The following is a 21374-nucleotide window of genomic DNA, read 5'->3' as shown; positions in this document are numbered from 1 at the left end:
AATCGGTAATATCAGGTACTGTCATCAAACTCACACTCATTTTTTAGCCTTCTCTGGTTCGTCTGGTTCAAAAGCTATAGATCGATTCCTAGGCTTACCTCAAACCTCAGTCTCCGTTGACTACTGAGACTCGTCGACCTCTGATCCGATTCGATCTACTTCCGATCTGTAAGTGCCTTAAGCTTCTGTGTCTTTGGCTGATTTTCCCACCTATCCGTCGTAGATGTGTGATTGTTTGAATTTTGATTGAGTTTTCTCTTCTTATGCAGTGATGATGGCCGGAGGTGGCGTACGATTTCTGGTTTTGATACTCGTCGTAGCAATTTGCGGTGCTGCTTCTGTTTTCCAGCCGATCTCAGACTCTCACCGATCTGCGGCTCTGGATGTCTTCGTACCAGTCGATGGATCATACAAAAGGTTGGTTTCTTTCTCTTAAGCTGGCATTGCTTTGATTTAGTTTTTTTTTTTACCACATTTCGCTGATTACATTATTGGTTGCTAGTTAAAGTTCATGAATTGTTTTGTGTATAGTATATGGTTTATGTACGGACTTATCTCATTTTTGTTACGATTAGCTTGGAGGAGGCATATGAAGCATTAAAGACTTTAGAGATTCTTGGAATTGAGAAAAAGTCTGATCTTAGCTCAGCGACTTGTGAGTATGTCGTTAAAGTTCTTGGGTCGTCTTCTTCTACTCTTAAGGATGCATTTTATGCGTTAAACGTTAATGGGATTCTGAAATGTAAAATTGGTGAAGCTGGTCCTAAGGTAAACAATTGTCTCCTCTCAGTATCACAATGGTATGTTACCATTAAGCGGTTAAAGTAACCTTATCTTTTCTTTCTTTTCCTCTTTTGAAGGACATTGTTTCTCAACTACAAGCTGGTGTTAAAGATGCCAAGTTATTGCTTGACTTCTATTATTCTGTCAGAGGCTTGGTGCTCGTTAAGGTAAATACGAATTGAACTTTTGGTGGACGTCTTGAGGGGATTACCTACATCCTTTTCCACTGAGTATTTCTACGAGAGTTTTCTTAGTTTTTTTGCTCATTACGTTGAAGTATGAAAATGTTTTTGCATAAGGTTCCTGTGATCGTGATTATGTTATTTTATTCAACTCCATAGATTTGGCTTCCTGCCTTTTCTTTTTCCTGGCTTCAGGTTTGACCTTACCTTTCCATGAATGCAGGAGCAATTTCCTGGAACTGATATAAGTCTTGGAGATGCCGAAGCCATTTTCCGTTCCATCAAGGTTTACTTGTTTAGCTGACCTTCAATTTTGTTGTTGGTGAACTATCAGATGTGACATTGTACACTGTATTTTTGGATGGATATATATATATATATATATATATATATTTTTGGATATGTTACCAAGATTCAGTTATATATTAATACTACTTATAGATTGTTTTCCGAGTATTATTTGGCTGATATAGTCCATTTGTATCAGGCTCTTAGCCAGAGTGATGGAAGATGGCGCTACAGCTCCAACAATCCAGAATCAAGCACCTTTGCTGCTGGTTAGTAATACATATTAGATTAACCCTTTCCTACTTCAAAATGTTGAACGTTTATGATGAACCTTTTAGATTATGTATCCCTTCCTTTATTGCTTCACCTTGTTCACTTCTTTTGCTCTTTGTTATTTCTCTCATTCTTCTCAACGTAAGAATTTTTTTCTCAGGCTTAGCCTACGAAACGCTTGCTGGAGTGATTTCATTAGCACCTTCAGAGCTTGATCCATCTTTGGTAAGTGAGATGTTTGATCCACTATACTACTGATTTTTCTGAGAATATATTTTGATGAGACATCACTACGATATCTTGGTTTAGTGTTGATACTTTTGGTTCTGGAATCTCTTAGTAACTAAAATAAAGAGTTGTGTTTTGATAATTATAATTATGTGAGAATTGTGTTTCGATAATTATGCATGTCTAGCTGACTTCTTATTTGGTTATTCTGGTGGTTTCTTTTCATTTTTTTTTGCCATTTTATCTGGTATTTTGATTTATAAATGTTCATGTAATGATCGTCATTCATGTTTATCATCTTGTAGATCCAGACGTTGAAGAAGGGAATCGTGAAGCTATTTGACAGTATCCAAAAATTTGGTATGCAGTAAATTACTCGCTATCCTTTGTATATGCATAGGATATTCTCTTCACTCACTTCATAGTTTTTTCCAGTTTGGTTTTGCTTTTGTGGGGTTTGAATTATTTTTTTGGTCTTTAGACGATGGGACATTTTATTTTGATGAGAAGTCTGTTGATGCAAGTCAAGGCCCGATCTCAACAACTGCATCAGTAATTAGAGGGCTCACGTCATTTGCAGCTTCAGAATCCACAGGATTGAACGTATGTAATACCCATATTTCACTGTATCCTATTCTGACATATGTGTTGATATTTTACCTTCGCACCCCATTATCTCATGCAGCTGCCAGGTGATAAGATAGTTGGTCTGGCCAAATTCTTTCTGGGTGTTGGAATTCCTGGTGATGCCAAGGACTTCTTCAACCAAATAGATGCACTAGCTTGTTTGGAAGACAACAAGTAATGCTACTTTCACGCCCCTTTTATGCATTCTCTTATTAGTTTCTTCCAGTACACATCTTAGATATGATTTCAGTAACCTTGAATTGAGTGGTGTGAAAGACATAAGAGTTACAAGGACTTACTGTTACTTTCATTCTTCTGTGTTAACAGTTGGTTTTGAAAGAGAAAAACTGTTTCTCTTTACATTGTTAAATAGTTATGAAGGTCTTTTGGTGGTACATCCTAGAAATTTGAACGAAAGATTACCACAAAAGTTCAAACACTCATGAAATTTCAACCACTTCCTCATTTATTATGCTCTTGCTGAAACTTTATCATTCTATGGGAACAATAATTTGTTCTATGGTCATTCACTATCATTTCAGGTTTTCTGTTCCACTCATCTTGTCTCTTCCATCTACTGTCATTTCGTTGACAAAGAAAGAGCCTCTAAAGGTACTTTAGTAGTGAAAGTCTGAACTTTGGACTTTCTGGCTATCTGTTGGATTTGTACGGTTTAGAGATTCCTCAGGCTCATAGCATTCCATATTCTTTGTAGAGATCTCTCATCTATTTGATAATGACTCATTTTAGTTGAGCCTTCATCCATTACGTTTTTTTTGTATATTATTTTATATTTTATTCTTTTTATCTGGAACTAGGTTAAAGTTAGCACTGTACTGGGTTCGAAGGCACCAGCTCTTAGTGTGAAGCTCACACAAGCTCTAAGTTCTAAATCTGTGGATTCATCTGTAATAAATAACCAGGTAAATAATGTATCTTTGACTGTTTGAGCTTGCAATAGAAAATGTTCCTTATTCTCTGCATTAGGCCGGTTTACAATTTTCCATTACATTTTTGGGTACAGGAGCTTAAGTTTGACGCTGACAGTGCAACGTACTTCCTGGACTCCTTTCCCAAGAACTTTGACGTTGGAAAATATACATTTGTATTTGAGGTATTGCACTTGTTTGTCATTATTACACCCAAAGACTTCATAGAAAAGTTTGATGATAACATGATAAGCTTTTTCTTCTGCAGATTTTACTGGATGATTCAGCACATGAGAAAGTATACATAACCGAAGCTCAAACAAAAGTCCCTATAGCTGCCACAGGAGTTATTAGCATTGAAAATGCAGAAATTGCTGTACTTGACAGTGACATTGGGAGTGTTGAATCTCAAAAAAAGTATGTCACCTGTATTGTTGTTAAACAACTTCCTTTTTTGCTTACTTTGATTGATTGCTTTAACCGTTTTTCTTAGGAACTCTGTACCATTTGTTGCTTACAATATATATTTTCAACTTTTTTTTTTTGTTGTGCTTATTGTCATCTTTTTTGTTTCTTGGTCCTCTTTGAAACATTTGTAGGCTAGATTTAACTAAAGATGGAGCGGTATCATTATCAGCAAACCACCTTCAAAAGCTACGCCTGTCGTTCCAGTTAACTACTCCAATTGGCAATGCGTTTAAGCCACACCAGGTTTGTTCATTCTTGATTTCCGCTTCATCAGTGGTTTTATTCTGTTCTGTTCACTTTCTTAACTTGCTTACTTCCATGCAGGCATTTTTCAAGCTGAAACATGAGTCACAGGTCGAGCATATCTATCTCGTGAAAACTTCTGGCAAGAAGGCTGAATTAGTTCTAGTTAAGTTCCTTAAATTTCATTTTGAATTGCTTTTGCAAATATATATATATTAATGGTATATGTTATTTTTACCTACCTTCATTACCTTCATTTTGCTACGGTCAAGTTTGGTGAAATTAATGACGTCCTAAATACAATATTAATGGTTTATGTTATTTTTACCTTCAGGATTTTCTTGGATTGGTTGAGAAGCTCTACTACCTCTCTGGTAAATATGAGATCCAGCTAACCATTGGAGATGCTTCTATGGTAAGTACTGTTCTTTCAGGTCCAATGCAGTTGATTTAAGTCTCGGAAATTTAAACAATGTTATCTTCCTTTCTCTTTTTTTCCAGGAGAACTCTTTACTGAGTAATATTGGCCACATCGAACTAGACCTACCAGAGCGTCCAGAGAAGGCGCCTCGTCCTCCTCAACAATCTACTGAACCTTACTCAAGATATGGACCAAAAGCTGAAATATCACACATATTCAGGATTCCTGAAAAGCTTCCAGCAAAGCAGCTCTCACTAGTTTTCTTGGGAGTTATCGTCCTCCCATTCATCGGTTTCCTGATAGGGGTCAGTCTCCCTTTACTTGTAAATAATATCTGAAAAACATCACTACGGTATCCTAAACAACTCATATAAACCTTTTATGTTTCAGCTTACACGGTTGGGAGTGAACATAAAGAGCTTCCCATCGTCGACTGGATCTGCAATATCGGCTTTACTTTTCCACGGCGGAATTGGAGCTGTTTTGCTTCTCTATGTGCTTTTCTGGTTAAAGGCAAGTTTTCATAACTTATTCTTGTTTAGACTATAAGGACCATTGCATCAAAGTGCTCATCATAATTTGTTTGTTTGCAATCTACAGTTGGATCTGTTCACGACTCTCAAGGCACTTTCTTTGTTGGGAGTGTTTCTGTTGTTCGTCGGACACAGAACACTATCTCAGCTCGCAGCAGCATCGAACAAGTTGAAATCTGCTTGAAGAAGAGAAATTCACTATGACGGATCTTTTTTTTTGGTTTATGCGTATTTCAGTTTTGTAGCATTGCTTATATAGATTATGGTGATAGACAAATTCAAAAGGATTGCAGAATTTTTCTTGCTCTCAGTTTAGTCTTAAAAGAGTTATCAAGAGTGTCGCTTTCGTTGAACCAAATCAAATGAGATAATTATTAGCTCATTATTAGATCAAACGAGTTTCGTAATTATTAACACTTTATGAGTGTTTGTGGAAAGTTAAAGGTCTAACAAAATTTTTTTAAAATTGGAAAAGGCTGGCCATAAAATCGAAATAAAATCTTAAATATGACATGAAAATCAAACCGAATATCATTCTAGTGAAAATAAAAACAAATGCTGAAAATAATGTACAAAATAGTATTTAAAAAAATTAAATGATAGACACGAAACGAGTCAACGACAAGGAAATGTATTTTGGTAATTGACCCGCATCGTTACAACTTACACAACTTTCCAGTGAAATGAAAAAATGGAAAATTAAATTTTAAAAGAAGAGAGAAAAAGCACGTACTAGTTGTCTTTTTAGATAATTGTTTGGTTCATCTTGAATTTGTGTCTCTCCAAGAACATATCTCTCTCTCTCTCTCCTCCTCCTTGGTAAGAACGTCCAATCCAATCCAATCTAATCTAATCTATCTTCTTGTTCGAATTTCCGTACATATTCTTCTTCCTTTCTTCATCGTTTTTATTATGTATCTGTCGAGTTTGAATTTCTTTCTCTGTAAGTCGACTTTTCCCTGTCGGTCATGTTTTTGACGTTGAAATGATGGTTTCAGAAATGGCACAAGATTGGATTATTTTTTTCTTGTTTCGTCTCTCCTTAAATTTTGAATTTTGATTTTGGGAACATGAATCGATACTGATGATCTTACAAATGGATATTGAAAATGATATGTTCTTGGTCGTGGTTCCCCCAAAATGTTTGCCAAAAGCAGAGTTTGATCTCTATATTATAGGCTTTTACATTTAAATCATGAAACTTTTGATTTTTTCCTAACATATTATTGTCTCGTTTTTTCTTTGATCTGTCTGTGTAGGATTCTGTTTGATGATTGTTAGCTTTTTAGAAGAGCAATGAGTTATTCTAAGTCTGGCTCAGGTAACCATTTTTTCTAAGTCTTTGTGTGTTCATTTAGTCATATCATGTTTCTACTTGTGGCTGTGACTGATTTATTCACCTTGTTGCTTCACAGGTAAAAGGAGAATAAGGGATCTTTTAACTCAATCTGATAACCGAGTCTGCGCTGATTGTGGCGCTCCTGATCCTAAGTGGGCGTAAGTTTTGCCATTTTTATGTTTTGTTCCACTAAATCTTGTATGCTTCTCTAAGCAGTTTGATTTATGTTATGTTCTTGTTTTCCTGCTATAGCTTTTCTTGTTTCCCTACTTGTGCATTTTGTTTGGTTGTTTAATAAGGCATTGGTGGCTTGTCACAGGTCAGCAAATATCGGAGTGTTTATATGCTTAAAATGTTGCGGTGTGCACAGAAGCCTTGGCACTCATATCTCAAAGGTGATGACTCTTTGCTTCTCCTTCTACTTTTGCTTTTTTCTCTTGTGCAAAATTTTCATTGGATTGCACTAAGATGGCTTTCAAATACTCTTGTGGAGATGTTATCTCGCTGAGGAAATTATTTACACGACAGTTGCGATAGAGTTTCCTCCTGAACAACTTTTATTGCTTCACCACTTCTTCTTTACAGAATCTTTTGCAAGTATATTGATAGTTTCGGACTTTCCAGGTCTTATCTGTGACACTGGATGAATGGTCAGATGAAGAAGTCGATTCTATGATTGAAATTGGAGGAAATGCCTCTGCGAATTCAATTTATGAGGCATTTATACCTGAAGGAAGCTCTAAGCCTGGACCTGATGCTAGTCATGACCAGCGTATGAGGTTCATTAGGTAGGTTATGAAAACCCCGATAAATGTGTATATACCATCAGTAATATATTAGTGAAAATGTTCATCCTCAAATCTTGATTTCAGGTCTAAATATGAGCACCAAGAGTTTCTGAAACCAAGCTTGCGAATCACATCTGTGAGGGGCTCTAGCACAAAGAGTACACCATATCTTTCATCAAGTATATCTAAAAAGATTATTGATAGCTTTCGCACTAATTCATCATCGCAACAGCCGGTAAAGATTCTTTATCTTTCATCTTTTTTCCCATCTCACTGTTAGAATCAAGTAGAGCAAACTCTTTGAACTTGGATACTGCTTAGTCTTCTGATTCATGGTGTTAACACATTTCGTCCTGGTTTTGTAAATTTAAAACAATGACAGCAACTTGAAGGCATGGTTGAGTTTATTGGATTGTTGAAGGTGACTATTAAAAAGGGTACCAATTTAGCCGTCCGAGATATGATGTCAAGTGATCCCTATGTTGTGTTGACTTTAGGACAACAGGTAATTAAGTGAATACTTTGTTTAGTTCTTACTATTGTTAAATTGATCATCATTATCAATTTGTCATCTCTTTTTCTGATCTTTATCACCATATTACCAGAAGGCTCAATCTACTGTAGTGAAGAGCAACTTGAACCCAGTCTGGAACGAGGAACTCATGCTCTCTGTTCCTCATAACTATGGCTCAGTGAAATTGGTAAAAGCTTGGTCTAAAATTTCCAAAATCAGTTTCTACTCTTGATGAATCTATTACAGAAGTTTCCCCCTTACATTTTATGTCTTCTCCTGACATTTTGCAGCAAGTGTTTGATTATGACACATTTTCTGCTGATGACATAATGGGAGAAGCTGAGATTGATATCCAACCTCTGATTACATCTGCAATGGCTTTTGGAGACCCTGAAATGTTTGGAGATATGCAGATTGGAAAATGGCTGAAATCGCACGACAATGCTCTTATAGAAGATAGCATCATCAACATTGCAGATGGTAAAGTGAAACAAGAGGTTCAGATCAAGCTTCAGAATGTTGAATCTGGTGAACTAGAACTAGAAATGGAGTGGCTGCCTCTTGACCAATAAATAATCAACTATATAATAGGGTCATTACATATATCAAACAAATCTTATTATTGTATTCATTCATTATAACATTTCCCCCCTTTGTTCTTGTTTGACAAATTTTTGAAACTTCGATCTTGAAAACCCTCTTTGGTATTTTGTTGTAACGTTCTTCTTACAGAAGAGTAGACTACTTGTATAACTCAAATCTCAGATTTTGTTTTGATTCCATTTGGATCTTCTTCAAATCTCAGACTGAACCAAAAGTTTTCATTTGAAACCTAAGATAAGACGCTTATAGGATACTAAATCAGGTTTCATGTCCAATCTCAACATTTCATCATGAGATCTCATAGCTTTCTTCATCTCCTTCACACGACACAACCCTTGAATCATAATTGTAAAACTTTTGCTGTTCACTGATTTCATCTCTTTCATGTACTCGAAAACTCCAACTGCTTCTTCCACCATCTCTTTTTGCCTCATCATAAGCCGATCAAGAACTGCGTTATAAGCATTAACATCTAAACTTCCTTTCATCTTCTTTATCTTTTCATGTAGTTCCAGTGCTTTCTCTAGTTTCCCGCTTCTGCAGTAATGTTCCATCAACAACCCACATGAAAAAGAATCGAAATAAACCTCCATTTCCATAACCGAATCAAGAAGCTTCTCTGCGGATTTCCATCTTCTTTTCCGACACATTGATGCTAAAACTTCTGATAACTTGTATGTACAAGGAACAAAACCGCGCTTTATAACATCTACAAGCAATTCCTCTCCTTCCTCTGAGCTATTATCATCTCTGCAAAGGGCATTTGCGAATTCGTTATAGCAACTCTCATCAAGTACATTAATACCTTTCCGACAAATCATTCGATATACATCAACAGCTTCTTTTGTTCTCTCTTTTCTTGACAGAGCTTTTAACATACAACCGTATGTCGACTCCCGCAATCTCACTGTTTCACCATTGCAGGCTTTACGGAAAAGCATCTCAGAGGCAAACGTTTTCCCCATATCGCAAAGTCTTTCAATCATTTGATCATTCAAAGCCGAATCACCTAAAGTAAGAAACTTTTTCTCCACCATTGAACCAAGAACCTTATCGATCAATTCAGCATCTCCCAATCTACATGCATTATCCAATACGCAACCGTAAGAAGAGAAACTCAACTCCAGTTTCTTGCCATCCATCTCATGAATTAAACTAAACGTGGCATCAAACTCTCCATTTCTGCTATAACATTCCACAAGATTGGTGTAAATCTTGCAGCTTTCAACACCTGTTTCCATCAATTTAACAACACTCTTGGATCTTCCATGTTCACACAAAATCTGAGCAACCAAATCCCAAGTTAACTCATCGGAGACAATCCCGTTTCGAACCATAGCACTATACAAACACAAAGCCACTCTAAACTGGTTTTCTTTAACCAGAGAACCAAGAAGAGAGTTATAAGCACTTTGAGAAGGTGAAAGTCTCAATCTTCTCATAAAACCAAACACTTCCAAACCATTTTGGTAACAACCCTTTAAGGCATAACACTCAATCACTAAGCTAAGCGAGATAGAGAGTGAAACGTCACCTTCAAACCACCGATGCATCGATCCAACAACTAGAGACACAGAATGAGTTTCAACCAGAGGCCGCAAGAGTGTTTCTGCTCGTTCCAACAGACCTGATTCAGTAGCAACTTCTATTACCCGACAATGGGACTTAAGATCCGGCTCGAACCGGAGATGGGTTTTGGCAAAATCGAAGAAATCAAGAGTGGTTTTAGGGCATTTTCGAGTTTCACGGATGATCTGGAGAAATATTGGCGAAGTAAGTGTTGACCTTGGGAGCTTGGATTTAACATATTGGAGATGACTGATCCAGTTACGACGTTGTAAGAGAATCGAAGAGATTTCGGTGGCTAATCGGAACAGAGTCTGTTGGGTTTTCCAATCGGAAGCAGAGGATGTTGATGGAGTCGCTGAAGTCGAAAATCGTTTAAAGAATCCAACACTTGTGTGGAGTAGAACCATTTAAGTGCTTCACTTTCGTTTGTACCAATTCAAAAAATCTATCCTTTTTTTCTAAGCAAACCCCAAAATCCACACTTTAAGCCAAAATTTCATCCTTAAAGCTGAAAGGGTTTAAGGAAATTGGTAAAGAACTACAAAAGGCCAAGGCTTTAAAGCGATCTTACCATTGCACCGAAGTTACCGAACACATCAAGATGCAAACTTGGTTGAATCTTAGCCTTGACGTTGAGGGTGTGAGTTATCCTCTGCTGCTCAGTGCATTGAGACTCAGATACGCATGAGCTTCAATGTTCTTTAGATCTTCTTCTTAAATCAGTCAACGTCATTACTTATTACCTAAACAGTAAACAGTGGACAAAACGCTGCGTTATGTCTCAATATCATCGTTACGTGTCGTATTTTCATTGGCTGTAATGATTCATCACCTTCTCTTCTTCATAAACCTCACTTCTTCTTCTTCGTCTTCTTCAGTTTCGCAATTCGATTCCTAAAGTCAGCAGTTTTGTTTCTTCAATTTCTTCTCTGATCAAGGTAAACATTTTCTTGCTTCCTTTCTCTTTTTGATTAGCATGCTATCGAAAATCCAAATTTTTACCTGATTTTTCCTTTGATTCGTACGTCTTTACGTTAAATTAAACAAAATTTTTGGAATTATGCACATGTCTCCTCTTGATCTCCTTCATGTTTATTCCGATGTGATTTAAAATCTATCCTGAATCAAATTTTACTTGTGATTAATCATGTTGTTAATCATATGCAAGCATAACAAAGAAATTTTGTTTCTGCAGAATCTCTGATTTAAAGGGCTCTTCATCAACAAGAAGGGTCTAAAAGATGGCAGAATCAGAAGAGAATAGCGTTTTGTTTCCCATTTTTATTTTGACAATGATGGCAATTCCATTGGTGCCTTATACATTTGTGAAGCTAAGCCGCGCTTTTTCGAAGAAACAACGGAGTATACATTGTCAATGTCTTGAATGTGATCGTTCAGGGAAGTACAAGAGATCTATTTCTCAAAGAGTGAGTTTTGTCTTTTTTCCACCACTAACTCTTTTTGAATAATGATTAGTTTATGTTCTTACTTCTTTAACTTGTTGGATTTTGTTTTCTGCAGATATCTAGCTTCACTTCATGTAGCAACTTGACAGTTGTGCTACTCTGGATTGTAATGATCTTCTTGATCTATTACACTAAGAACATTAGCCGTGAGGTAATAACTAATAATTCTCTCTTCAAGCTTAATCCGAGATTGCTTCTGGTTGAGATTTTTATTTGCTTCTTGGGTAAATATTACAGAGTCAACTCTTTGAGCCATTCGGTATACTTGGCTTGGAACCTGGTGCTTCAGATTCAGAAATCAAGAAAGCTTATAGGAGACTCTCTATTCAATACCATCCTGATAAAAATCCTGATCCAGGTCGAAAAATGCTTCGTGCTTGATTTCTTTCCTTTTGATTCATTGTTGTGTGTGCTTATTTGTGTATTTTAATTGTACAGAAGCCAATAAATATTTTGTGGAGTCCATAGCTAAAGCTTACCAAGCTTTGACTGATCCGTTATCCCGTGAAAACTTTGAGAAGTACGGTCATCCGGATGGTAGGCAGGTAATGACAAAACTTAAATGCAAATCAGAAGGAAGCTTTTGAGCTTAGAATTTGCAAATATAGTTTGTGAACACATGTTAAAACAAACGCAAATGCACAAATTTGTGCTTGAAACAATCAAGGCCATAATCTCATGTTTTTGTAGCAAAAATGTAGGCTTTAGTGTCCTCAATTGATAACTGAAATATCTGTAAATGTGATTGATGCAGGGGTATACAATGGGAATTGCTCTTCCTCAATTTATCTTAAACATGAATGGAGATTCTGGTGGGGTATTGTTGTTGTGTACAGTTGGTTTATGTATTCTCTTGCCACTGGTGATCGCTTCGGTCTATCTCTGGAGATCATCAAAGTATACTGGGAATCACGTTAAGCTTCAAACTCGTCAAGCATATTTTGAGTTATTGCAACCCACTTTAACTCCAAGCAAAGTTATGGAAATTTTCATCAAAGCAGATGAATATGCAGAGATTCCAGTTCGTAAAACCGACGATGAATCTCTGCAGAAACTCTATACTTCTGTCAAGAACGAGCTAAATCTGGATCCTAAGAAGTTGAAGCAAGAGGAAGCTAAGTTTTGGAAAAAGAATCCTGCAATTATCAAGGTTTGCTTTTTAACACATGAGTAACACAAAGTATTGGATAAAATCTTGAAAGTGCTAACTTTTTTTCCCATTCGTTTTTCTCTGCAACAGACTGAGCTTTTGATTCAGAAACAGTTAACTCGTGAATCATCAGTTCTGTCTCTGACTCTGCAACGTGATTTCAGGCGTGTGCTAGAGTTTGCGCCTCGCCTCCTTGAAGATTTGATGAAGGTCTTTTATAGTCTCTATTTTTTTGCATAGCACATTGTATCTGATAAAATAAAGATTATTACAAAGTTGATGATGACTTGAATCTCCTAATTTACAGAAGGTGTGAAAAAGTTTTCGACTTTGTTCTTAAGCATTGGAAATTTTCTAACACGAAACCATATGATATTGTGAGTTTCTTACAGATGGCGGTTATACCCCGCAATGAACAAGGGCGTGGATGGTTACGTCCTGCGCTTGGAGTAATGGAGCTATCTCAGTGCATTGTTCAGGTATTAAGATGTTTCCAACTTTACTTTTGCCCAAAAATTTCAAGATTTTTCAGCCTAGTTATAGTTGTTGTTTGATTGCAGGCTGTTCCTCTTAGTGCGAGGAAGTCATCTTCAGAAGACATTGCTCCTTTCTTGCAACTCCCTCATTTCAATGAGTCTATCGCTAAATCGATAGCGTTGCAGGTTAAATCATTCCAAAAGTTTCAAGAACTGAGCTTGGAAGAACGTTCTAAACTGCTCAGAGAGGTTGCGAGTTTGTCAGAACCCGATGTTCAAGACATCGAGAAAGTGTTAGAAATGATTCCTTCTCTTAAAATCGGCATCACTTGCAAAACAGAAGGCGAAGAAGGTATTCAAGAAGGCGATATTATGACAGTTCAATCTTGGATCACTCTAAAACGTCCCAATGGACTCATAGGCGCTATTCCTCACTCACCTTACTTTCCTTTCCACAAAGAGGAAAACTTTTGGGTTCTTCTTGCGGATTCAAACAATGTCTGGTTCTTTCAGAAGGTTAGTTTCATGGATGAAGCAGGAGCTATAGCCGCTGCATCAAATGCTATTACTGAGACAATGGAGCCTTTAGGAGCAAGCGTCAAGGAAACAAATGATGCAGTTAAAGAAGCTGTTGAGAAGGTTAAAAGTGGGTCGAGATTGGTAATGGGGAGACTCTTAGCACCTGGAGAAGGTACTTATAACTTGACTTGCTTCTGCCTAAGCGATACTTGGATTGGCTGTGACCAAAAGACATCACTGAAAGTTAAGGTTTTGAAAAGAACCCGTGATTTGGAAGGTGAGAATGCAGAAGAAGGATTGGAGGACGACGAAGATGAGATTGAAGAGGAGGATTACGAAAGCGAATACAGCGAAGACGAGGAAGATAAGAAGAGAGGGTCGAAGAAGAAAGTAAACAAGAAGGAATCGAGTTCTGAAGAGTCAGGATCAGATGAAGAGTAAAAAAACATAAAGTAGTTAACTTTGATCTGAAATTATACAATAACTTTTGTTTTCAAAGCTTACACAGTTGTACTCAAAGATTTTACAGTATTTAATCTTTTGCTGAATTTAATACTCTTTTTAGTTGACTCTTCAAATCTATATCTTGTTTTGACTCTTAAGCTCAAATAGTTCAAAACTTTTCTGGTCATGTTTTCTTCAGAAACCGAAGCACAGCCCCAGAAAGCTTCTTTGAAGAACTTTGGCCGTCTATCTCTTTTCCTTATAGATGATTCAACGGTTGATACGATCTCAAACTCATGAAGCAAACACTTTAAGTCATGAAGAGTCCAAATGATCAAGACTGGGTTCTTTAGAAGTTCCTATCTGTCCTTGATTCCCACCCAAAAATTCTTTTTCATCTTCTTCCTCTTCACTAAGATCCTCACCATCTTGCTTTGGTTCCTTATCTGACAAAATTTTAGATTTACTCTCAATCTCAGTATCAATCTTATCTTCGTCGCTGCTTAAACCACCTTCACCTTCGCTTAGCTCATTTAGCTGCTTTGCCTTGACCTTAACACGTCTTCCTTTGATGTATCTGAACTCCCACTGAGGTGGAGGATATTTCTTCATCAGTTTCTCGTACTTATCCTTCATCTCTAATTTCACAAACACTTTTCCAACCATAGACACAATCGCAATATTCGGTTTCACTCCAAGCTCCTCCATATCAGCAAAGACCTAAGATCACACTCAATAGTTTTAGACATCAACTTGTCTGAAAGAATCTCTGCTAGTTGCAAATACACTTAGTAAAAAAGATTTTCAGTGTACCTCGAAGAGCTTTTGGTGCATATCTCTCTTGTAATATATAGAGATCATTTTGTTGAAGAACTTTCTTGGAGTTCCTTCTAAATGTTCCATGAACAACTTGTTCCACAATTCCTCAGCTTCGTCAAGCCGATTATCTTCTGCTAAAGCATTTAGTAATGAGAAGTAAGTTCCCATTGTTCTTCCTTGGCCTTTACTCAGCATCCATTTTGTCACCTAACAAAATCCATAAACTTATTCTACATTCATCCAACTAAAAAAAAGAAGAATAAAACAGCTCTTCTTGCTTAATAAACAAACCTGAATAATCTTCTTCCACTCTTTTTCATCTTCAAGTATAACTAATGCCTTCTTAACTATAACAAGAGGAAACTCTAACTCCCAAGCAATGAAGGAATCAAGCGCTCCGTAAACTTCTTCTTTAACATTCGACAATCCTTTTATCTGTACATAAACAATATTCATTAACTCCAAAAGAGATTTTGCAGAACACAAAACCATATAAAGAGAGTGTCAAAAAGAGAGCATTACACAAGCAATCATTTTAGCAGCCTTGGAGATAGTTCCAATCCTCTTCCTTGTTTTCCATACTCGAGGAGACCGAGGTCTTGGACCTCTCGCTGCACAAACCTGAAAAAGATTATTGAATTCGAACGCACAACAGGTGAAAATTCGAAACCAAGATACTGTCACAATGTTACTTAAAAGAAGCTATAAGAAAGATAAATACGAACCACAACATTGTTAGGCCTTTTGGAGAAGAGCTTTGTTGATGATTCCTTTGTTTGAAGAAGAAGATAAGGTAATGAATATCTCAAGCTAAGCATCCTGAAGAAATCAATTCAGAGCCCAAAATCTTAAAGCGTTCTCCTTTTCAGCTCACAATTCATAAATGAAATCACCCACAAGAGATAGATATGTTGTGAAATCAAATTTCAGTTTTTTACGTTTTCTCGAGAATCGAAACACATATTCTTCGACTTACCTGTGGTTTCTTCTTCTTCTTCGTTTTCACACTCTCTGATATTTGCGCTTCTCTGTGTCCTCCCAAGAGTTCCCTCTGATGTCTGATTTTCTTCTCATCCAAAACATACGAAAGCGCTGCGTTTTGGAACTTAATAGATAAGGCCCATTAACTAGTAAAGTTAAATAGGCCCATTAACCTGAAAATGTTGACCCGTCTCTATTCTTCAAACGTCATTTTGACTCATCATCCTCTCTTTCCCTTCGCCATCGATTCTCTGAGCTCGAAACGAATTCTCTCTCTCAGCTTATAGATACCCTAATCAAGGTAATTTACTCATCTTAATGACTCTTCTTCGATTAAGTTTTGTTTTGAATCTCGAGCTGATGATTTCAAACCGATTTTTGCTCTGTGGTCCTCCTCCTTGCTAAATTGAGATCCAGAATTTCAGATTACAATGACTTATGACATGTTAGTATGATACAAAAACCAAATCTTTCATTCTCTTGCTTCTTCAACATAAGGGTTTTTGCTTGGTTCTGCTGTCATTTCCTTGTGGGTTTTTAGCAGAGAAGTGAAAGATCTGATTTTTACCATCCATTACAAGAGATTCAGAGTTTTTTTTTGTTTCTTGCAGAAGAAGTAAAAGATGCATCCTCCACTTACACCACATAGACATCCAATGTGTCTGGAGGTGAGAGTTTACTGTATTTTTAGTTTCAATCCTCTTTTTGTGACTGCGTCTTTGAGAATAATATGATCCTAGTTTCTTATCAATCTTTTAACAGTGTATTTAGAGCTGTATGCAGAAGAGATGAACGATGTTGTAGATATATGCAATATCATCTCTAGCTTTAGTAAATCTTTGCAATGCAATTTAAAAATTGAGTGGAGTCTAGCTACATAACTGCATTTGGAAAAGAGTAAACCTTGCAGAAGAAATCAATTTGATCTCTTTTCTTGTTGTTACTAATTATTTCTGTTTGTCATATGTTTGCTAGATAATTGAGGAATTTCAAAAGTGTCATATAGATCATCCGATAGGGAAATTCTTCGGAGAATGTACAGAGCTTAAAGTAAAGCTTGATCGATGTTTCCGCCAAGAGGTAAGCTACTAATAGCCGATGAAGTATGTTTCAGTTCCAGCTCAAAGTTTTCCTTTCTTTGGGGGTGGAGTACATTGTCTTAGAGATATCTATACAATATTTTGCAGAAAGCTATGAAGCGGAAGGTAAATTTCGAACAAAGCAAGAAACTTCAAGAAAGACTGAAAGCTATAAGGAAAGAAGAAACCGCAGAGACTTGAGCATTGTTGGATTTCAATCCGATAAAGAAAATATGTCTATTTCAAAAGAACACATTTCTAAATTAATCCAGAAAGAAGAGTTTGATACTCTTTTGCCTCGTAAATGAGTGAAACATATAGTATTACACTTCTATTGATTAGGTTTTTTAGCGTTTCGAAATGAAGCAGTTATTGGAATGTAAGGCTTATTAGCTAGGTCTGCAACAAACATTGCTCTTAAACCTTTATTTATGGAAGTAGCTACATACTTCCATTTTATTGTGGCTACAAACTAGTTTTGCACTGACTTCTAAAGTTCCTTACCATTGGTTCTGTTTCCAAACTGGTACACTTCTCAATCTTATGTTCGATCACCATGACCGTTTCAGAGACTGTTGAGTCTGGGTTAACAGCATCTCTAATCTGAAAAAAATGTCTTCTTGGACTCTTAAGTTTCACCTTCTTTTTACTTGTTATACAACAAATAGGAAAAAAAAATAACGGCTCCGACTGGTAACCATTAAAAGAACAAAAAGAAAAGGAATAAAAAGAACAATACGGAATGGAATAAACAATTTTTGAGGAACGAAAAGGAAAAGATGCAGAGAATGAATAAAATGTACTATTACGATGAATGGTAACCAAACTTTTTTTTTTTTTGTCATCCAATTATTAGAGCTCAAAAGAGTCATTTCTGAGGAATGTTGTTTACATAGGTGATATGAAGCGGTTCTGTACGAACTTTTCGTGCCAGATTATCCGCCTTACATTAAATAGTAAATAAAAATATCTTTAAAGATATATTAAATAGTAAATAAATCAAATTTCAATGAAAAATACTAAATATATTTTTTTTTTAATTTGAAAATTTGTATTTGAACCTAAAATTTGTGAACTAAATTTATATATATCATTTTAAATAATAATATTTAATATTAACATAAAATAAAATTGAAAGAGTAATTTAAAATATATTATTCTTTTACAATATAAACATTTTTAAATTTATTTTACTATTTATATATTTTTCAAGTGAAGTCTTAAGAGTAATTCAACATGAAATTCTTATCAAAAATATTTTTTATGTTAATATATTGTGAAGATATGAAAATTATTATATAATAAAATACAAATATTATTGATAAACTTTATTTTTTATTTATTTTAAAATAAAAACGAATTTTAATATTTGTTCCTTTTTTGTTCCATTTGTTTCTCATCAATTTTGGAGAGGAACATTTTTGTTCTAGTGCTCCTCTTTTGGTGAGGAATGTAGAAGAATGATGTGGAAAAAATATTACATGTAAATGGTAAAAATATTGAGGAACAAAGAGGAATATCACATTCCTTCTCATTATTTTCCTAAATTATGGTTACCAATTGAAGCCAACATCGGAATTAAAGGACTGAGTTCAAAGAAACATGAAGCAAATGTTAGGAGCTATGTCTTTTTGCAGTTATGCTTTGCTTTAGTTTAGCAAGTAAATTACATAACTTCAAAGTAACGCTCATTAAATGTTACAGACCATAAGGTTTTTTTTTGTAATCAAAATTTTGTTCTACACAGATTTTATAGCATTGAAACAGAAGTGGTCAAGGAAAAATCACCCTTGAGGCAAAATCAGATCATGTGTTTGTTAGATTTCTGTTACAGAGTGTTTTGTTGGCACGTGGTCTCGAACATTTCAAAGAATTTTCTTCCAGAAGTCATCAGAAGAAGAAGCCAACCATTTGACTGATCAATTTATTTCGCAAGTTTCAAGAAAAATACTAAAAAACAACAATGGAACATTGTTTGATGCAAATATTTGCATTCGAGAAAACTCGGGGAAAAAATTTGCATGTGATTGAGGAAGTCACCACGTATGAGCCGACAAGGTTTCAGGGTAACGGTTATTTTGCTGGATCTTATTCTAATCATCACATGCTTTGTTTTTCTTTTCTATTTTTATTGTCTATGATTTGTTGGACCAATTTAAGACCAGAGCCACCTCCATATTCTCATTCTCACTTGTGTCCACTGTCCATGTATCATAAAAAGTAATTTGAACCAAGAAGTTAGAACTTTAGTGGGTTTTTTATTTTGTATTAGAGGTGTTATAACGAGCCAAAATCTGTGGGTTGGTACACTTTGCTTTAGGATTAGCAAGACCAGAACCACCTCCAAAATATAAGATATGTAAACTGTAAAATAAATAAAATTTTAGTTTGATACTGAAAATTTCGAAGTATGGTAGCCGGCCAGTGAGATACTTCGGTTCTCAAAGCGTATATTTACCATAAGCAGGCATAGTGAATCGATTCGCATTGAATCAATGAAAGAACTTATAACGGATGGACCGACCTGGTTTGACACGCCTAATTCAAATGATTGAAATCAGAGGTCAATCTTTATTGCACCTTTTTTTTTTGTTGGTTCTTGCGGATATCGTAAGTTTTCTGGACAAAAACATTCATGACTTTTCTTTTGTGACACTTGATGCTTGAACTTTATTACTGAGAAACGTTTTCTCGTAGAACAATACTCACTAGACGTTCACTCGTCATGTCGTACCATAATAGTGGGGTGGAATGGTGGATATATATTTGAATCTTGAAAATAACAAGAGTTTACTATTTAACCACCAAAATGCTATCTTGCGGATTTTTTGTTATGAATCGAGTTGTTTCAAATAAATGTCATCGTGTTATCATATTTAGGTTCAACCTAATTTAATGATCACATTCACTTGTGAATTGACGATCATAATAAGTTATATTTATTCATAAGTGAAAACAAACAAATTTATAGTAAGAAGCCGCAAGACCGAGAACATCTCACATTCATGTTTTAAATGGATATTTCGTGTAGGCGGCCCAAGATATTTATTTGTTTATTAACGATTCACATATAAATTATATATGCATACTAGTATAAGATTATATAGAGCATGTGACATTTCCAATCTGTGTATATTAATGAACCAAGTATCCTTCTTATGCCCAAGGCACGTTTCCGATGTATATATGTGGGTCACTTTCAATTCTTTTCAGTTCACACCGGATTTGCCAAATTGATCGAATACTAATTACGGCCTAAAGTCTATGTTCCCATTAGATGTACTTAATTGCACTGGAAAGAAAAGATGAACATAAACAGTAGTTTAAAAAAAAAAAAAAAATGAAGATTTATTTGTTCAAGCTAAGTGCAACCCTAGTTGTCACTCACACGGTTACACATTTTATCTGTAATAATCTATTTTTTCTGGAAACAAAAAAAAAAAAAAAGAGAACTACATTTTATTAGAACAATTAAGAAAGCTTTTGTACGATGTTCTCTATAGGTGGTGCTTTGATGGAGTATCTTGTTACTGAATGATATGACATGAACGCACAATTGGGATATTCTATTTCTAAGGACATGGTAATGATATCTTGACTGGTCTCAAGTGTCTAATTAATGGATATTAAATTTGAATTGATTGATTATATCAAATCGTGGGATTTTTTTCTTCTTGAAACTCAAATATCAAATCGTGGGTTAAGCCGACAAATGAAAAATGTAGTTGACAACGAAATCATGGGTTTAATTTGAGAAAAAAAAAAAGACGTAGATATAGTTGAAACCACTAATTTCGATTTGAAATTTATGTTAAGAAAATGCTTTGATTTGTTCATTTGGTTCTTGTTCCTCCAAGTCTCTTCATTCCAGTCCTCAATATGCTTACACAGTTACACTATAGATAATAATCATAAAGAAATTATGAGAATGGGTAATTTTTAAGGAACAAATCCATATTTTCAATCCATCGTAATTATAAGAAAACATGAATAATTTTATGTGCGTCATCAGATATCACCAAATATAGACAGGGCTTGATAGGCATTTATACTAATTTTTATTCCAGGTTGAATTTTTTGGTTAAGGTTTCAAACGAAAATATATATATCCTGTACCGGGAGAATATGCGTCGACAGAAAACAATTCGTTTTCAGATATCTATCTATTTAGGATGATATTTTTTTGAGATGAGTGATGAAAACTTGAGCTACCATGCAAATAAACTTAAATATAAAAAGTGGTAGAGCCTACTTGCGAGATTCTATGGGTTACATCAAATTATCATTGCGAACGATTGGACTGGTTTATCAATTTAGATTTCCGACAACTCATTTTCCTTCAACCAAATTCATATATCAATTTTACAAAAAAAAAAAAAAAAAAATTTGGTATTTTAAAATTAAAGATTGATTTTTACTAGACAAAAGTATTGTTACCGGGTTGGTCGAGGTTTGGCGTTAGTTGCAATTTCTTTTGGCTCTATTTACCGTGTTAATCCTTTGCGTTATACTATCCTCTAATCATTTTCATACAAGCCGAGTCAATGTTTCAAAGCCTTTTAACGCGGGAAATTTCCGAACATACAGCAATAATTTCTCTCCACATTATAAAGAAGAAAAAAAAAACAATCACAATTTTTGTCCCAAAGAAA

The 21374-nt window shown here is 35.4% G+C and overlaps 6 protein-coding genes across 8 annotated transcripts; 4 read left to right on the top strand and 2 right to left on the bottom strand.

The window, feature by feature from the left end:
* Window positions 1–57: 57 nt before the first annotated feature.
* Window positions 58–5363, top strand: LOC9305975 (dolichyl-diphosphooligosaccharide--protein glycosyltransferase subunit 2). Its single transcript, XM_021018278.1, has 20 exons — window positions 58–168; window positions 270–417; window positions 576–768; window positions 861–950; window positions 1189–1251; window positions 1453–1522; window positions 1687–1751; window positions 2060–2114; window positions 2236–2357; window positions 2440–2555; window positions 2924–2993; window positions 3200–3304; window positions 3406–3495; window positions 3579–3727; window positions 3910–4021; window positions 4103–4186; window positions 4356–4436; window positions 4523–4747; window positions 4833–4955; window positions 5043–5363. The coding sequence occupies exons 2-20, from the start codon at window positions 272–274 to the stop codon at window positions 5157–5159; spliced, it is 2076 nt and encodes a 691-aa protein (XP_020873937.1). The 5' UTR covers window positions 58–168; window positions 270–271; the 3' UTR covers window positions 5160–5363.
* Window positions 5364–5690: 327 nt separating this feature from the next.
* On the top strand, window positions 5691–8415 carry LOC9303934 (ADP-ribosylation factor GTPase-activating protein AGD12). 3 transcript variants are annotated; one of them, XM_021019935.1, is made up of 9 exons: window positions 5691–5794; window positions 6235–6296; window positions 6391–6472; window positions 6634–6709; window positions 6939–7102; window positions 7187–7337; window positions 7485–7607; window positions 7711–7803; window positions 7907–8415. In XM_021019935.1, exons 2-9 carry the CDS (start codon window positions 6272–6274, stop codon window positions 8186–8188), a joined length of 996 nt encoding a protein of 331 aa, XP_020875594.1. In that variant the 5' UTR covers window positions 5691–5794; window positions 6235–6271; the 3' UTR covers window positions 8189–8415. The 3 variants fall into 3 exon arrangements, with proteins under 3 accessions (XP_020875594.1, XP_020875591.1, XP_020875592.1); XM_021019932.1 differs by having other exon boundaries at window positions 5692–5794; window positions 7708–7803; XM_021019933.1 differs by lacking the exon at window positions 5691–5794 and adding an exon at window positions 5835–5918 and having other exon boundaries at window positions 7708–7803; window positions 7907–8398.
* On the bottom strand, window positions 8367–10523 carry LOC9305974 (pentatricopeptide repeat-containing protein At4g21170). Its single transcript, XM_021019931.1, has one exon. It carries the CDS (start codon window positions 10193–10195, stop codon window positions 8438–8440), a length of 1758 nt encoding a protein of 585 aa, XP_020875590.1. The 5' UTR covers window positions 10196–10523; the 3' UTR covers window positions 8367–8437.
* A 106-nt stretch (window positions 10524–10629) lies between these two features.
* Window positions 10630–13968, top strand: LOC9303933 (dnaJ protein ERDJ2B). Its single transcript, XM_021019930.1, has 9 exons — window positions 10630–10726; window positions 10984–11215; window positions 11310–11405; window positions 11492–11612; window positions 11693–11799; window positions 12009–12404; window positions 12495–12614; window positions 12797–12883; window positions 12965–13968. Exons 2-9 carry the CDS (start codon window positions 11030–11032, stop codon window positions 13838–13840), a joined length of 1989 nt encoding a protein of 662 aa, XP_020875589.1. The 5' UTR covers window positions 10630–10726; window positions 10984–11029; the 3' UTR covers window positions 13841–13968.
* LOC9305973 (pentatricopeptide repeat-containing protein At4g21190) lies at window positions 13838–15752 on the bottom strand. The gene is made up of 6 exons (XM_002867814.2): window positions 15639–15752; window positions 15388–15481; window positions 15185–15283; window positions 14954–15097; window positions 14657–14869; window positions 13838–14563 (listed from the first exon to the last, which is right to left on the bottom strand). Exons 2-6 carry the CDS (start codon window positions 15478–15480, stop codon window positions 14159–14161), a joined length of 954 nt encoding a protein of 317 aa, XP_002867860.1. The 5' UTR covers window position 15481; window positions 15639–15752; the 3' UTR covers window positions 13838–14158.
* Window positions 15753–15831: 79 nt separating this feature from the next.
* On the top strand, window positions 15832–17209 carry LOC110226942 (COX assembly mitochondrial protein 2 homolog). Its single transcript, XM_021019936.1, has 4 exons — window positions 15832–15944; window positions 16255–16311; window positions 16619–16723; window positions 16831–17209. The coding sequence occupies exons 2-4, from the start codon at window positions 16267–16269 to the stop codon at window positions 16921–16923; spliced, it is 243 nt and encodes an 80-aa protein (XP_020875595.1). The 5' UTR covers window positions 15832–15944; window positions 16255–16266; the 3' UTR covers window positions 16924–17209.
* The last annotated feature ends 4165 nt before the right edge of the window (window positions 17210–21374 follow it).

Source organism: Arabidopsis lyrata, assembly GCF_000004255.2.
Source record: "Arabidopsis lyrata subsp. lyrata unplaced genomic scaffold ARALYscaffold_7, whole genome shotgun sequence".
Taxonomy (NCBI): Eukaryota; Viridiplantae; Streptophyta; class Magnoliopsida; order Brassicales; family Brassicaceae; genus Arabidopsis; species Arabidopsis lyrata.
This window is presented reverse-complemented; position numbering and strand designations above follow the sequence as displayed.